This window comes from Mustela nigripes, chromosome X, assembly GCF_022355385.1.
Source record: "Mustela nigripes isolate SB6536 chromosome X, MUSNIG.SB6536, whole genome shotgun sequence".
Lineage (NCBI taxonomy): Eukaryota > Metazoa > Chordata > Mammalia > Carnivora > Mustelidae > Mustela > Mustela nigripes.
Window position 1 is genome coordinate 68,767,303 of NC_081575.1, and position 16,176 is coordinate 68,783,478.

At 44.5% G+C, this 16,176-nt stretch overlaps 1 protein-coding gene across 7 annotated transcripts in view; it reads right to left on the bottom strand.

Moving 5' to 3' along the window:
- Positions 1–16,176, bottom strand: part of DLG3 (discs large MAGUK scaffold protein 3) — a 52,838-nt gene that overhangs the window by 14,935 nt on the left and 21,727 nt on the right. For all 7 annotated transcript variants that reach the window (XM_059386003.1, XM_059386002.1, XM_059386001.1 and 4 more), the window contains one exon: positions 9,537–9,651. In XM_059386003.1, the coding sequence (XP_059241986.1) occupies positions 9,537–9,651 (115 nt within the window). The remainder of the gene's footprint in view (positions 1–9,536; positions 9,652–16,176) is intronic.

Consider the following 16,176-nt stretch of genomic DNA (forward strand, 5'->3'; position numbering starts at 1 on the left):
AGTTGTGTGGTGGGTGACTCTCACACTGGGGCTCTTAAATCTCAAAAATTTCATGAGGTCTAAGTCACAGTCACATTACAACCTCCCCCTAGAAAGCTAACTCCCACTTGGCTATGTCTTAATAAAATACCTTTCTCCCATTATTTAAACATTCACTTTGTCTACTTTGTGTGGGGCACTGTGTTCGATAGGTGGGAGACACAGAAGCAAGATTAAATCTTGGCCTTGGAGTGTGCTGGCCAAGTATGTGGTATTGTAAGGCAGGAAGGCGAGATAAGCCAAGGCCTAAAGGCATTCAGAGAGAGCATAGGTCACACCTAACCCGGGGAAGCTATGAGGGAGGGGTTGACTTTTGAACTGGGCCTCAGGGAAGGTTCAGGATTTCAAGAGAAACATGGGGAGATGCCCTTCTGGCTAGAAAGAACTGCGTAAGCAAAGGCTTGGACGCAAGCAACCCAGGGTGTATAGTGGGGTCGGCAGCACCCATATTTGGCTGTAGTGCGAGGGGCTTGGTCTGCAGTCCAGCTAAGGAGTTTGGCATTCGCTTGGTAGGCCTTGTGAGACCCGACTTCACAGCCTCGTCTTTTTTATCGTTACCAGCCTAAACTTTGATGTGGAAGGTACAATTAAAAGAGAACAAGGGGTGCCAGGCTGGCTCAAATGGTAGAGCACATGACTCTTCATCTCAGGGTTGTGAGTTCAAGCCCCACATTGGGCATAGGGTGAAAGAAAGGAAGAAAGGGAGGGAGGGAGAGAGAGTGAAAGAGAGGGAAGGGGGAAGAAGGAAGGAAGAAATTAAAAGAGAACAGGCTGAATAGTAAAACTGAAACCACCTTTCAAATGATGTATTTCATGTAATCAAAAAAAGTATGTAAATTAGACCTTAATGAATTTGAGGGGCACCTGGGTGGCACAGTTAGTTAAGTGTCCAACTCTCGATTTCAGCTCAAGTCATGATCTCAGGGTCGTGAGATCAAGCCCCACTTGGGCTCCATGCCCAGTGTGGAATCTGCTTCAGTTTCTCTCTCCCTCTGCCCCACACCACCCCGTCTCTCTCTCTCTCTCTCTCTCAAATAAATAAGTAAATGAGTCTTTAATATTTTTTTAAAAACTTTAACTTTGAAAAAGTATCGAGATCTTTAAGAAGCATGCTCAACTGTGGCCATCTAGCAGTGACGATCTCTCTTAGGAACAGCCTGACTGGCTCCTTGCTACAAATGCCTCAAGCTGGAACTGGTAAGAGGATGAAGGAGCACCTTTCTCCACAACATGGATATATCCTCCTATCCACCTTTTATCCTTAGGGCAAGCACTAGAGAAAATCAAGGCAGATACCATACCACACTCCCCCTTTTTTTTATTTTATTTTTTCAGTGTTCCAAGATTCATTGTTTATGCACAACACCCAGTGCTCCATGCAATCCATGCCCTCCTTAATACCCACCACCAGGCTCACCCATACCCCACCCCCTCCCCTCTAAAACCCTCATTTTTTTTCTCAGAGTCCACAGTGTCTCATGCTTCGTCTCCCCCTCCAATTTTCCCCAATTTACTTTTCCTTTCCTTCCCCTAATGTCCTCCATGTTATTCGTTATGCTCCACAAGTAAGTGAAACCATCTCTGTTTGACTTATTTCACTCAGCATAATCTCCTCCAGTCCAGTCCATGTTGATACAAAAGTTGGGTATTCATCCTTTCTGATGGAGGCATAATATTCCATTGTATACATGGTCCATTCATCTGTTGAAGGGCATCTTGGCTCTTTCCACAGTTTGGCTATTGTGGGCATACCATCCCTTTTAAATACCTTTTAAATCAGACCAAACCACTGTCCTGAAATTGAAATCCTATACATGGAAGGCCCAGATGATACAGCAACAAAACTTTTCAACCTCTGACTTAAAAAAGTGAGCAGAAAAAAAGAAAGCCAATACCTGTCTCCAAACACCTGAAACCACATTGAACTGCTCTGGTACCTTCGTCCCACCCCATGTATGTGAGTTTATTGACAAGAAAGTGTGTTGGGAAACTAGAAGCCTCAGAAACCCCTTATTCTTTCTGCGTCTAGATAAAAAGAACTTCATGAAAGCCTCTGAGTTGACAACTGGTCAGTTCAGAGGGAAACACTATGTCAGGAGAGAACAAAGCTATGGAAATATTACCATCTACAGCCTAAGATCACAGTAAGTGGTCTACATAAAAGATTATTCTTCAACCCTGAATATGTTCCTCCTTGGTTATGGCCACGTGCCTCTGTGAAGCAAGGGAAAGCCAGATCTTGGGTTTTCCTGCAGATTCTTAAACATTACGGCCAGGCCAGAAAAACACCAACCTCTCTTGAAGCAGGACAAAGACTGGCCCAGAGGAAATGTGGCATGTAAAAACAAAGTGAAAGCGGGCAACGAAGCCGCCTTCTGGAGCCAAGTCACACCAGCAGGAAAAGCAGATGCTCACTTCCCAGGGTCTGCAGGTTGGGGTTCCTGAGCTAGGCTTCAGCATGGCAGCTTGAAATGCCACTGCCTATCTTCCTAAGGAAAAAGCACTGCCAAAGGTCTTGAAAGATATGTTGTGTAAGTGGTGACCTTTCAAACACAATCCCCTAAGAGCTGCATGCACCTGCCCACATAATACACGTGCCCTAGGGGACTTTGCCTAATCTTCCCTTCAGCTGGGACCTCACTGCCCCACCGGAATGCAGGAAGATAATCAGCTCCAAGTAAACAGATTACCAGGCCAAAGTCTCTGCAGTTCAGATCCTAAATTGTGCAGTTTGGGTCTAAATGATCCAGAGAAATCAGAAGCACCTGGCACAGCCACCTCAGCGTCTTGGTGAACAGGAATGCAAAGAAAATGGCTACTACCAAGGAAACTGGTCAGGCAGGTTTCTCCAAGCAAAATAAACAAGAGTACTTCAGCCTCAAAGACCAGTGGCTGCTCCTGCTGTGCTCACCTAGTAGTTTGCCTACCCCTCTACCCCCCTCTGCCCCTGGTGGCTCAGTATGGCCTGGGGAGGTGGGGGTGGGGGGGCTCTCTCCGACCCCTCTCACCTGCATCAGCTCCCCTGAGTCCCACCCTTCTCTGTGACCCTGCTCACTCCAAATTTCTTTCTTCCAAATTCATACTATGTATACTAGTATACATACTAGTATGTATTCATACTAAAGCAATGGCCTTTCTTAATGTTTTCAATTTAAGGTTATTTAACTCTTGCAGTCTTAAAATCTTTTCGTAGTAGATCATCAAAGGGAATCCCTTTGCAGACCAAGGCAGTGTCTAATGCTCATGAATGGTGGAGGAGATCAGGCTAGGAGAGTGGGGCACAAAACACCCTCCCAGATACTCTCCAGGTGCTGTGCCTTTCCCTCCCATGCCAGCTGGGATATAAGACACTGCTTTCTTCCTCTGGACAGTGCTATAGGCTGAATGGTTGTGTTCCACCAAAGCTCATACCTTGAGGCCCTAACCTTCCAGGTGATGGTATTTGGAGATGGACTGGGAGGTAATCAGGTTCACATAACATCTTGAGGGAGATAGTTCCCCTAAGAGAAGAGGCAGAAACAAGGAGAATCTCTCTCCCTCCCTCTCTCTCTCTCTCCTTGCATGTACCCAGGAAAGGTCAGGTGAGGACATAGCAAGAAGGTGGCCATCTACAAGCCAGGAAAGTTGCAAGAGCAACACGCTCACCAGAACCTGAATCTACTGGACTTCCAAGTGTCCAAAACTGTGAGAAATAAACATCTGTTGTTTAAGCCACCCAGTCTATGGTACTTTGTTACAGCAGCCTGAGCTTCAGAATGTTCCAGATAAAAGGCACATATTATTTGAAAATTGAGCAGCCCCTCTCTTGGCTCGTCCATGTGAAGCATGCACTGAGAGTCATAAAGCAACAGTCACTCATCAGCTCTGGACCTTACTGAGAGAGCTAAAATTGCTAGCAGCTTCCGCAAAGCAACCTAAAAGCCCAAACTTGAGTACTCAGGTTGATATAAGATGGGTCATCTCAAGAGGCACAAGTGCCCCTGATAGCAAGTCAGGTCTTTGTGGCTCTGTGCAGAAGGGAACATGGAGAACAAGGAAGGGCACTGTTGTCTTTAGTCTACTTCAAAGTCTCAGGCCTTTAAGGTCAGTTATGACGTTAGACAGGCAGTCAAGGCCCGACTGCCCCGCAGTGTATGAACACTTGGGGTCACAACACCTGTTGGGTCAGCTGAGGGGATTATAACCACGGGTCCAGGAATGCTCTTTGGAGAATGTGCTCTAGCAACAGGCAGTTCAAGAACCACTGATATAGAATAAATCTGCCCCACCCTCTGGTAGCCCGGAACACACAGAAATTGCTATTGCTTTTTAAGATGTATATTATTATCACCCCCAAATTCTGTCAGACAGTGAAGCCTGCCAGAATCACCTCACTGGCATTTTAATCCACTACTGAAACTCATTAATGAACAAGACAAAGTCAGGCTCTCCTAAGCACCATGCTGGGCTATAAGCACAGGACAGTTGCACAATTAATGTCTGCTTAATGATGAGATGGAGCCTTTTCTGGCCCTCTTTGATGATCAAGCCAATCTTTTTTTATTAAGATTTTATTTACTTTTTGGACAGAGAGAAACACAGTAAGAGAGGGACTACAAGGAGGGGGAGTGGCAGATGGAGAAGCAGGCTCCCTGCTGAGCAGGGAGCCCCACGCAGGGCTTGATCCCAGGACTCTCAGATCCTGACCTGAGCTGAAGGCAGACCCTAACCAACTGAGTCACCTAGGTGCCCCCAAGCCAATATTTCTGACACAGTTTCTGGAATGGAGACTACAGATGCCCCGACATGATTTCCTTCCTCAAGTGGGAAGCAGACCGGAATGGTAGATGGCCAGCTGGGAGGCCAGGACTCCCCAAAGGTCTGCCTGATGTTGTCCTGTGGCTGTGAAGAATGTACCCAGCGTGACCAGAAGAGACTTGTAAACGTTCATTCTACAAATATACTCTCAGGCCTCTTGGCAGCCTTTGGAGAACAAGGTCATTCGTTCATTCATTCAAGAAACAGACAAAATAAAAAGAACAAACAAGTTTAGAACTTGGAGGGTCCGTGGAACTCTCACCTACCCTGTGTCTTTTCGTACTCCCTTCACATCAGAATGACCTGAATTAAACACCCCAACCACCCTGGTCCTGAGCAAGAGGCTCAAGAGAGGCCTACTTCTGTGAACTTTTCCAGTGTGGAGGGCAAATTCACTAGCAGAGCAAAAGCCGTAGTGTGGGCAGAAAGATGGGCTCCACTCATCCTACGTATTAAAGGATCTACACCATTGAAGAGATGAGGCTACTGTGGTGAAGGCTGGGGAAGGCCTTTCCATTAAGTCACTAGTGATCTTAAAACCAAATCACATTCTGCAATCTTTCCTTCTTTCCCGTTCCTGGCTCCCCTGCTCTGCAAACCCCATCTCCTCTCTCCTGTTAGTACAGCTGCAGCTCCCTAGGGCTCCAACTGCTATAGGCTCCGTGACACTATCAGAGAGTGCTGCTTGCTTGGCAACCCATGCACACCAGAGAATAATAGACACTTGGGAGAAGGGAAGGGAGAAGAAACATATCAGAGGGGAAACAACAGCTAAAAGAATCAGAGGTAAAACCCCAACCAAAAAGGTATCTTTTCATTCAAACCACCTGCTGCGCAGTGTCTTCTGTATAGCTGGCAAGCTGCAGAAGGGCAGGACCCACATCCGCTGCTTCCTTGAATCTACCTCCACCATCATGCGCTGAGTCTCCGCTCTGTGCTTTCCTGATTTCCACATAATCCGAGCTACCATAAGTGTCATGTTAGGTTGTTCAAGGGAAACAGAAATAAATAGCTACTGTGACAAACAACTGGTTATTCCTGAGTGTTCTGATTGCTTGTTAAAAAAAAAAAAAAAAAAAAAAGAATACATTTCCCTAAACCCATTGACTCCAAAGCGATAAAAGAGGATCCTGGGGGGCGCCTGGGTGGCTCAGTGGGTTAAAGCCTCTGCCTTCGGCTCAGGCCATGATCCCAGAGTCCTGGGATTGAGCCCCTCATCGGGCTCTCTGCTCAGCAAGGAGCCCGCTTCCCCCTCTTTCTCTGCCTTCCTCTGCCTACTTGTGATCTCTGTCAAATAAATAAATAAAATCTTTAAAAAAGGCTATAAAGAAAATAAAGGACTTTAACCACAATTTAAGGGTCACAAAGCCCCTAATGCATAGATGTTCCCTGTTTGTTTCCCTTTATCCTGAAAACCTCAAAGAACTACTGAAAACTTCTGATTAGATTATGACCAGATTGTTGCTTTAGCTTCAAGCCCCTTTTAAAACATCGAGGCAAATAGCAAATGGGTGCCCGGCCTCTCCTGAAACACCTCCAGTAACAGAAGATCAAATTTACTACCTCCGGAAGCAGTCCATTCCATTTTCAGACAGTCTTAATCATCAGCTCTTTTCTTCCTTCTGTGGAGCTCAGATCTGCCTTGTGTGACAGAACAAATCTAATCCCTTTTCCACATGATAGGGTGATGCAATTAACTTCAATAAGGAAATTGAGGAGCAGCAGGTGTGGGGGGGTTCAATTTTGAACACACTGCTTGTTTGAGGCACTGGGAGTGCAGCTTCATGCACATGTTCAGCAAGTAGTTGATATGCGGGTCTGGGGTTCACTAAAGAGATCAGGGATGTCATTTATACAACAGGATCGCCATCTGTGAAAATAAATGACACTGCTATTTTGGGGGGCAGAGCTAATGAAAGATATCGAGGAATAGTTAGCAAGGTAGGAAGAGAGCCTTTAAGGAAGCAAGCAGGGAATTCATGGGAACAAATGTGGTGAAGAGGTCAGACCAATGGCAGAGAACCAGTGAACCAGTCATTGAATTTGATGACTAAGAGGTCACTGTGGGTCCCTGACAGAGTTGGGCTTCTGGTCCTCCAGAGCCTTCCGGAGTTGCTTGGAAACATACCACCATGCTGAAAAGCAGACACATACTTCCTTTCCTACTGAAAGAGAGGTGATTTGAAGACATAGCAGGAGCAAGTACAGATGACTCTACATTTCCCAACCTGGATTTAAGACGGGCTTCTCCAAATAGGGCTCCCAGGCTCCTATCTTTTGGTGAAATGCTGCCTAGTACAATCCGTCCTGGATATGAACCACAGTATAGAGCTTTCTTCTCCTGTGTTTAATACTGCGTTTGCCCAACTTACTGACTGCTGATTTTGCGCACAATACATTAACATCTCAGGGAACTAGGGTTTCCTGGCACATAATTTGGCACATGTGGTGAACAGAAGAGAGACAATAGTTTAAGGGACTGCTGGTATCAAGGGAAGTTTTTTCTCTCTTCTTTTAAGAAGGAAGAAACTTGAATATGTTTACATGCTAACGAAAAGGAACCAAGTGCAGAATGAAAGAACACCAAACAGGCACGAAAGGGAACAGAGCAAGCCAGGCTCTGGTAGGGGGGTTAGCTTAGCAAAAGACCTCAGCTCACTGCTTTAGCCCCATAAAACACTTCCCTTGACTAAGTCTAGTGATCACAAATGTTTGTTATTTGAAAGCGTACTTATTTTCCTCAGAGGACACCAAAGTTATCTAGATAAGGTTAAGAGCAGATTATATAAACCATATAAATGGATTTACTAGAAACAGAGCACAGTGTTCACCCTCCTCCCCAGAGTCAGAAGCAATGTATCCCATTCCCCAGGGCCAAGGAAGAGGGTGTTCCAGGTCTTCTAGGTCTTCGAGGTCAGGAGCTAATGCCCCACTTCCCCTACCCAGGCAGGGAGAGCTCTAGCACAGGATAGGTGGAGAGAGGAAATCTAAAAATAAAGCTCTCCGAAGAAACTGTCTTGCCTAAAGAGCAGCTTCCCACGCACCCTGGAGTGCCACATCTGCGGGGGCTGGCAGCATGGGAACGGAACAATCCTGACCAAGTCACTTAAGTATTACTCTTTTGCTGGGGGCAATAGCACATTTCTGCTTCCCCCCATCAGTGGCCTGGTGTCTAGGCTACAGAGCCAGAGCAAGGCCATAGTGATGGAAAACAGGAAACTGAAAAGATCACCAGTTGACTAGTACAGCCTTCCTCTAGCTCTCCTCCCTTCATAGCAGTAGATGAGCAGGGCAGAAGTTAAGAAAGCTGCTATTAGGGGTGCCTGGGTGGCTCAGTGGCTTGAGCCTCTGCCTTTGGCTTGGGTCATGATCTCAGGGTCCTGGGATCGAGACCCACATCAGGCTTCCTGCTCAGTAGGGAGCCTTCTTGTCCCTCTCTCTCTCTGCTACTTGTGACCTGTCTGTCAAATAAATAAATAAAATCTTTAAAAAAAAAAGAAAAGAAAAGAAAGACAGCTCTTTTGAACAAAGAGTCAAGCTGAGTGTTCACTTTAAAAAAAAAAAAAAAAGAACCATGAAGGGTTCTAGTGGGCTTCCTGGGCTTCCTGGGCTCCCTGGGCTTGGCTCCCTGTAGTTGGGCCAGGGACTACCCACTGAGGGAAAAGAAAATCAAGCACTGGGAGCCCAGCTGCACTTAGCATGTATGCTCACTGGCTATCCTCAAGTCCTACCACCAAGACAGAGCAGCTGTCCCACTGCCAGGCAGTTAGCAAATGTAGCCTTCCCTCCTAACCCCCCAGCAGGTATCAGAGGCCACTAGAGAAAGTCCAACCCAAGAGTTTAACACCTCTGGCTCAGGGGAGTAATTCCAGCACCTCTTACTCTAAGCATTTTAACCTTGGAGAGATACAGTGTATGTGCACCACACTGGAGTTTCGCCAAGAAGCTAGGGCAGGAAGAAAACTACCCCTACTTCTACAAGGAAGCCAGAGTGTTCACTTAGCAGTCCAACTCCCCAAGAGGTTTGTACTTTGACCTGCCAAAGTATTAAAATGTGCTTCAGGGGTCAAAAGCTCAACCTTGCTCAGTATCTCAGAATAGCTTTCAACAGCAAGACAGTCAATGCTATATATCCATTCCCTCCACCTACCCTTCCTGGGGCCCATACACCATCCCATCCCAATTTCCATGATTCAGATACAGCAGACCTGCACAGCAGGGAGGAAAAAAACACCGTTTTAAAAAAAAATCCCAGAAACAGCAACCTGTCAGTTCTTTGGTCTCTTCCAAGAGACCCTGTACCAGAACGCAGTGATAGTTGATAAGCTCGGATACAAATGCTGATGTCTACTATGCATATGTAGAGGGGGGGAATGCCAAGTTTTCTCCTCAAATCACAGATTGCCGGCAAAGTACTCTGAACATCTGAGTGCTGTTTGAATGCTGACTAGCAACAATCACCCAGCAGTCTTTTACAATTAGAGCAAACTGAAATTTTCTCGTACTGAGTCATTCATGAGCAAAGAGGAAGAAGCCAGCTCACTCACAGAAAGGAGAGCCACTGACCATAAAGTACCCAACCTGAGCATTCAGTACTGGGAGCGCACACTCCCTAGCCCTCTAGTTCAACAGGAAGAGCTGGGTCGGCATAGAGCTCTCCTCACACGGCCTAAGGCCTGCCGCTCAGAAGTGTGACTTACCTGACATATAAAGATCTCTTCTCACTTGTTCGGAGGGACCCAGACCCAGAGCTCATGCTGCTGTTCATCATTTGTTCTCGCAAGTCATGTATCTTCGATTCAAAGCGACTGTACTCTGTCAGGGAGACAAGGGAACAGACAGGAGAAGAATGAACCCAAGGAGCTGCACCAAGCCTGCATGCCAGTGGCTGAAGAGCCAGAAGACAGAAGCAGCCAGAGGCTGCAGAGTCAATCTTTGCTTTGATAAGCAGAGTCCCTCCTCCAAGCAGAGACAGACAGACGTCTTTCCACTCACAGACCAAGAGAAGGAAGAAACACACCTGAAAAAGGAGTAACATTTGGACACAGCAAATGGAAAAAAGCTTTTTATCTGCCTTGAAATCTCACTGATCCTTAAAAGAAACAACTGGAAAGAGGTTCCAGCTCAGCCTTCATAAATCTTTAGAGCCGGCACTAAGGCCCAAGGAGAGCAGATGGGGAAGGAGACTTTCCCAAAAAAGTGGATTGCAGAGAACAGATGGCCCTGAGACACGGGGCGGAGGGGCTGGAAAGGACCTGAGGCCATTATATCATGGTGAGGCAAGGAAGACGATTTGTTTCTAGATGACTTTTTTTTTTTTTTTTTTGAGGGGGAGAATGGAACCCAGTACACAAAGGTAAAAACAAACAAACCTCAGAATCAGATGAGAAGATGACAAAGCTCTCTCGGGTTATTTCCCTTTTAATAAACAGAGCCTTTGGCTTCAGTAACAAACAGAAATTCTCCCAAACTGAGAACTCTGCTGTCACCTTTCTACTCCAAAATCATCTAGTCCGTGGGGTTGTAAGTCCATATGCCCCGGTTTTTTTTTTTTTTTTTTTTAAAGATTTTATTTATTTATTTGACAGGCAGAGATCACAGTAGACAGAGAAGCAGGCAGAGAGAGAGGAGGAAGCAGGCTCCCTGCTGAGCAGAGAGCCCGATGCGGGGCTCGATCCCAGGACCCTGAGATCATGACCTGAGCTGAAGGCAGAGGCTTAACCCACTGAGCCACCCAGGCGCCCCCATATGCCCAGCTTTATACCGCACTACCACCACCATCACAACAGCCCTGAAACAGCCTTATCACTCTGGAAAGGCAACTACACATTTACACCAAACTGAAAACCTGAGAGAGGAAAATTAATCCTAGCTGCACAATTATTATAAAAGGCTTTTTTAAAAAAAATAAGAATGTTTTGCTGTGACATTCTCCTACCACATTTAAAAACTCACATTTATTCTCCTCACAACAATTCTTAAGGTCTGTAATTGCTGCATAAAATGTGATATATCTAAAGCAAAGGCTGTGGAAATGGGAGAAAACAGGCATACCTCATTATGACAAGATTTCAAAGGAAGACAAAACTTATAGTAGAGGTTGAAGGTTGTGGAACTGTTTTGAAAAAAAAAAAAAAACATTTCCAGTGAAAAAGAATTCCACAAAAGCATTTTCATGCACCACAGAGGGCTGGCAAGAAGCATTCCCATCTAGTCTGTATGACTCTACAGGCAGAAAACAAAACACCTGTTCCAACACCTGACACTCCCCTTCCCTCAGCAAAGCAACCTGACCTTCAGCTGGGTATAAAGGAAAATGTTAAAAAGCCTTAACGGGGGGGATAGAGTTTTAACTCACAAAAATATCCTCAACAAAGTTTATTTTTCTTCACTCTGGTACCAATGAAGCCAACTGGTTAAATTCCTGTGTACTTTCATTCATCGCACACTGGTGTTGTGGTGATTTGTCCTCATTACCTACTCCCGGCCCTGAAATCCTGCAGGAAGCAGTTAAGTCACTGACTCACCCATTAAGTGTTGGGGAAAACGACAGCAGCTGGACAGAGTCCCCGTTTTGAGGGTTACAAGGCAACACATCAATATCAATGAGGCATCACATCTAAATGTAGAGGGTGGTGACCGGTCTGTCATAGAAGCCCTGGACGGCCCAAGGGTGCAGCAGCACGGCTGTCTACCTCTCTGCCTGCCCAGGGAAATGACCCTACTCCAGGGCTCAGCCCTCCACCCCAGGCCTCTTGTTGGCTCCTTTCTGGTCTTCCTCCTCACTCACGTGCTAGGAGGAGAAGTCAGTGAAACAGAGATTTCTGACCAGGCAACCCTTTCTTTCTTCCTTCCTTTCTTTCTTTCTTTCTTTCTTTTTTTTTCAAAGATTTTATTTATTTATTTGACACAGAGAGATTACAAGTAGGCAGAGAAATAGGAGGAAGCAGACTCCCTGCCAAGCAGAGAGCCCCATTTGGGGCTCGATCCCCTGGGATCATGACCTGAGCCGAAGGCAGAGGCTTTAACCCACTGAGCCACCCAGATGCCCCCAGGCAGCCCTTTCTTGGGGAAGATAAAGTAGAGGGCAGAAACATGCATTGAACCCAGAAAAAAATATATACCACATCTATCCCTAAGCCATTTCCCCCATCTTGCAATGTGTTTATGTATTCCCTTCTTTGGAATTGACTTGCCCGCTGAACTCCAACTTAGCAGCAGGTCATAGCAGTTGCTTAGTAACTAAGTTTCTTAAAAAATCCTTTAAAAAACAACGACCAAACCACTATTTCCTCAAAGCTCCTAATCCAAGGTTGATAATGCTGGGCCAGAGGGCCCACTTAAAATAGACTACAGAAAGAGAACAAGGCTGTTGCTTTAAGGAATCCACTTTCTGCTTTCTATGTGCTGCTAAGCTTTCAGGTCTATTAAATTGTGTTTTATTCATTTTTTTCCCATTCAGATGATCCCCTTAGAGTGCCAGCTGCTGATCAGTCTCTGGCTTTTATTTGTAGAATCATCCAATGTCCACTAGGCACAGAGTAGCCTCTGAATAAATGACTGCTGGGTAAATGAGGAGGAAATTAGAAAACCGTGCCCAAGTTGATGGTTCTGTTCTCAAACCAATAAACCTAATGGTTTATTTAACTGATGGCTGCCAGCTTCACTGAGGGCATGGGAAGGTAGCTGAGAAGTATTACCATTTACTTTTATTCCCAAAGCTAACTGTTGGGAGTAATTGGGGTATACGATTTTTAAACACCCTTTTGTGATGTTAATAATCCACAGTGGGCATCTGGTTAACAGACTTTGTTTATAACAAAGAAAAATAATAAATCTAACAAAAAATACTTAGAATAGTCTCAAGATAGACAGTACCTCATCTTAATACTAGAAGCATCATTTTCCAAGGACAGAAACTTCACTTTAAAAGCATCTGAATTCTGGGGTGCCTGGGTGGCTCAGTGGATTAAAGCCTCTGCCTTTCGGCTCAGGTCATGATCCCAAGGTCCTGGGATCGAGCCCGGCATCAGGCTCTCTGCTCGGCAGGGAGCCTGCTTCCTCCTCTCTCTGACTGCCTCTCTGCCTACTTGTGATCTCTGCCTGTCAAATAAATAAATAAAATTTTAAAAAAAAAGCATCTTAATTCTAAGACCTCATGGTCCTCCTCCCCTTCCACTTATAACTAAGGAAGCCATCGCTGGAAGGTATCTCCAAGGCTGGTCACTGCCTAGTCACTGCCCACCAGACCAGCCTCTAACCCAAAGGGTGAGCTTCAAATAGGCTACTTTAGTATATGTGCTGCCGAAGCGAGCACTCAAATAGGCTACTTTAAAGAAACAACACTTATTACCTAACTCTCAAGTCTACTAAACTATGTTTTATTCATTTTTTCCCATTCAGATGAACCCAACCATTTGTGACCCACAAAGATATCCACAGTGAGTCATTGCTCCCTGGTTCCCTTTGCTAATCATGGAGAGAGAAATTGGGGGGTGGGGGCGCAATCAGACGTCATTCCCTGAAACAGGGTTCCTCACTGACCACCTGGGGTACCTCTGAAAGAGCAGGATTTTGGATCCAACCCCAGACACACTGACTCAGAATCCATTGAGCAGGCCCAGGAATCTGCATTTTTAATCAAGCATCAAAGTGATTCTCATGTCCAATAAGGTTTAGAAACTGCTGGTCTTGACTTACAAAATTGAGTTTTGTTTTATTAGCTCAGGGAAAAGGTAAGGAAAGTATCCTGCAGCGTGTATCAAAAGGAAGATAGGGCCAGAGGTCTGGAAAACTCTTGAAAAAAAAATTGCTAATACAGTTACAAAGCCTGCAAGAAATGAAAGTGCTAGAGGCTTCTGTCCAACATGCCTGCAAAGAAAGCTGATGAATTCACATTTTTTAAAATGAAAGTAGCATATGATTTTTAAGAATCTTTAACTTTTTCCTTTAGATATTCATGTATCACTTCCCCCACCCCATTACCCAAAGGTAACCAGTTAATATTTCTAGCATGTATCCTTCCAGACTTACTTCCATGTATATACTGTTTATATACATATACCCATGAGTCACACAGAGTCACATAAATGTACTTTTTTCATCCTCTGATAGGTCATGGAAATCCATGTCAGTACATAGAGATCCATCTCATTCTTTTTGATAGCTGCATAGTATTTCATACTATGGACAGACCATAATTTATTCAGCCATATCCCAACTGATGTACTTTTAAATTGTTTATAATTTTTAATATTACCACCAATGCTGCACTGCATATTTGTATGAACACTTCTATAGAATAGATTTCCCAAAGTAAAACTGCAAGGTCAAATTATATGCACACAAAAACATTTGATTGGCACTACCAAATTGAACCCCAACCTTCTGAAACCTTTATGACTGGAGGTTGAGGACAAATTGCTATTCTAAAGCTTCCAGCAGCTTTTCCACTTCTAAAGAAGTGGAGGCAGAATTTACCTTTGAGGACAGATTGATATTTTGTTTGGGGAAAAAACACTTCAATGAACCTTTTGGTTTTGCAAAAGTAAGGCAAAACTATAATCTGGAATAGACAAAGACAAAGAGGAACCTCAAATATTCCCTCTGCATAATCTCAGAAAAGGCTGGCCTCCTGTGGGTGGAGTTGCTGGTTCAAAGGACTTGTCCTACCACCTATATGATGCTGTATAGACACTCTGGAAATATCTACCTCTAGACTTGACCACTCTGCCTCCCCCTACTTGATGACCTCCCTGTTACTATAAACAAAACCCCCTTTCCTCTGCATACAATTACATTGTTTCCTCAAGTTTTGCTGATATTTGTTCCTAATTGCTTCCTCAATCCACCGCTTTCTAACTTCATTGTTGTTGCCTTAGTGATTTTTTGCCTCTTCACTTTCTCTTGACTATCCTGAGTGATGGAAAGAAGTTACTGAAAGATTTTAAGTAAAGGAATGACTTGTGTGTGTGTGTGTGTGTGTGATGTGGGCTTCTGAGGGGAGATAAAATGTGGTTGGTGCCTCACATGTAGTTTTAATTTTAGCAGCAGAGGACCATGCTTTCTCTTTTTGTCTAGCCCCTACAGCCCACAGTATAAGTAGCCCCCGCTTTTACATCAGTCAAACCAACCACCCCTCAGTCTCTGCTCAAATATATCCAATGTTGGGAAACTCTCTATTTCTTCATTATTTAGTCAAATATAAATCTAATAAATAGACAACACTATTCAAGAGAAAATTCTTGGTTTAAGGGCCATCTCTTTTGCCAGCTGGTCCTAATTTTGGTGTTTAAAACAACATATAAAACATGATGGATCTCTTCTTCATAACAGTATGAAGGAACAGTTTAAAGAAGGTCAAAGAACTGGGAAAGTCTGGAGCAGGTTCCAAGAATACTGAGTAAGTCTGAATAGAAGGTAGAGTGTGGACAGGGGAAGGCAGCAGTGATGGAAGGTTAGGGACCAGATTGTGAGAGTTTGAGATAAGCCTTTCTTGTTAGACTAGGGGAACCACTGTTAAATGTTTAAATAGGGACGTGATACAATCAGAACTAGGTTTGGGGGAAAAATTGTTCTGGGAATGTAATATAGAATGGAGGACAGCGAGAAAGATAACAGAGACCAAGAACCTCTTCTACTGGTAGAGAAAATGACTTGAAAGGCCTGACACAGCAGGGGGGCAACTGAGAATACAAAAAAAGGGACAAGAATCAAGAAATATGTTGGAACCAGAAGAGATAAAATTTGATATCTGAGTGGATAAAGGGATCAAAAGCAACTTATGAGTTTTTTCTGAGACCAGGAAAAAGTGGGATAATATCAGCCAAAATAGAGAATAGTCATCATGTCCTCAAAATAAGCTATCCCTTCTCCAGGCTAAATATTGTTACTTTCTTTCTTTTTTTTTTTTTAAAGATTATTTATTTATTTATTTGAGAGAGAGAGTGAGAGAGAGCATGAGAGGGGAGAAGGTCAGAGGGAGAAGCAGACTCTCCATGGAGCTGGGAGCCCGATGTGGGACTCGATCCCGAGATTCCGGGATCATGACCTGAGCCAAAGGCAGTCGCTTAACCAACTGAGCCACCCAGGCGCCCCTAAATATTGTTACTTTCTTAAGTATTCTTCACCTGACATGGTTTCCAGACCCTGTACTTCTTCTCCCTTTTAAAATCTCGTGCCCAGAATTTGTGGTGATATCATTTCCTTTACAAAATTATAAGCTCCTTGATGTGGTTTTCTTTTTTTTCCTTCTCGAAGTTTGGCAATCAGCACCTTGTTGAGTCAACAAACTTTTATTGAATGTGTTAATTCATGATAAAGATCTGACAGGACAAACCT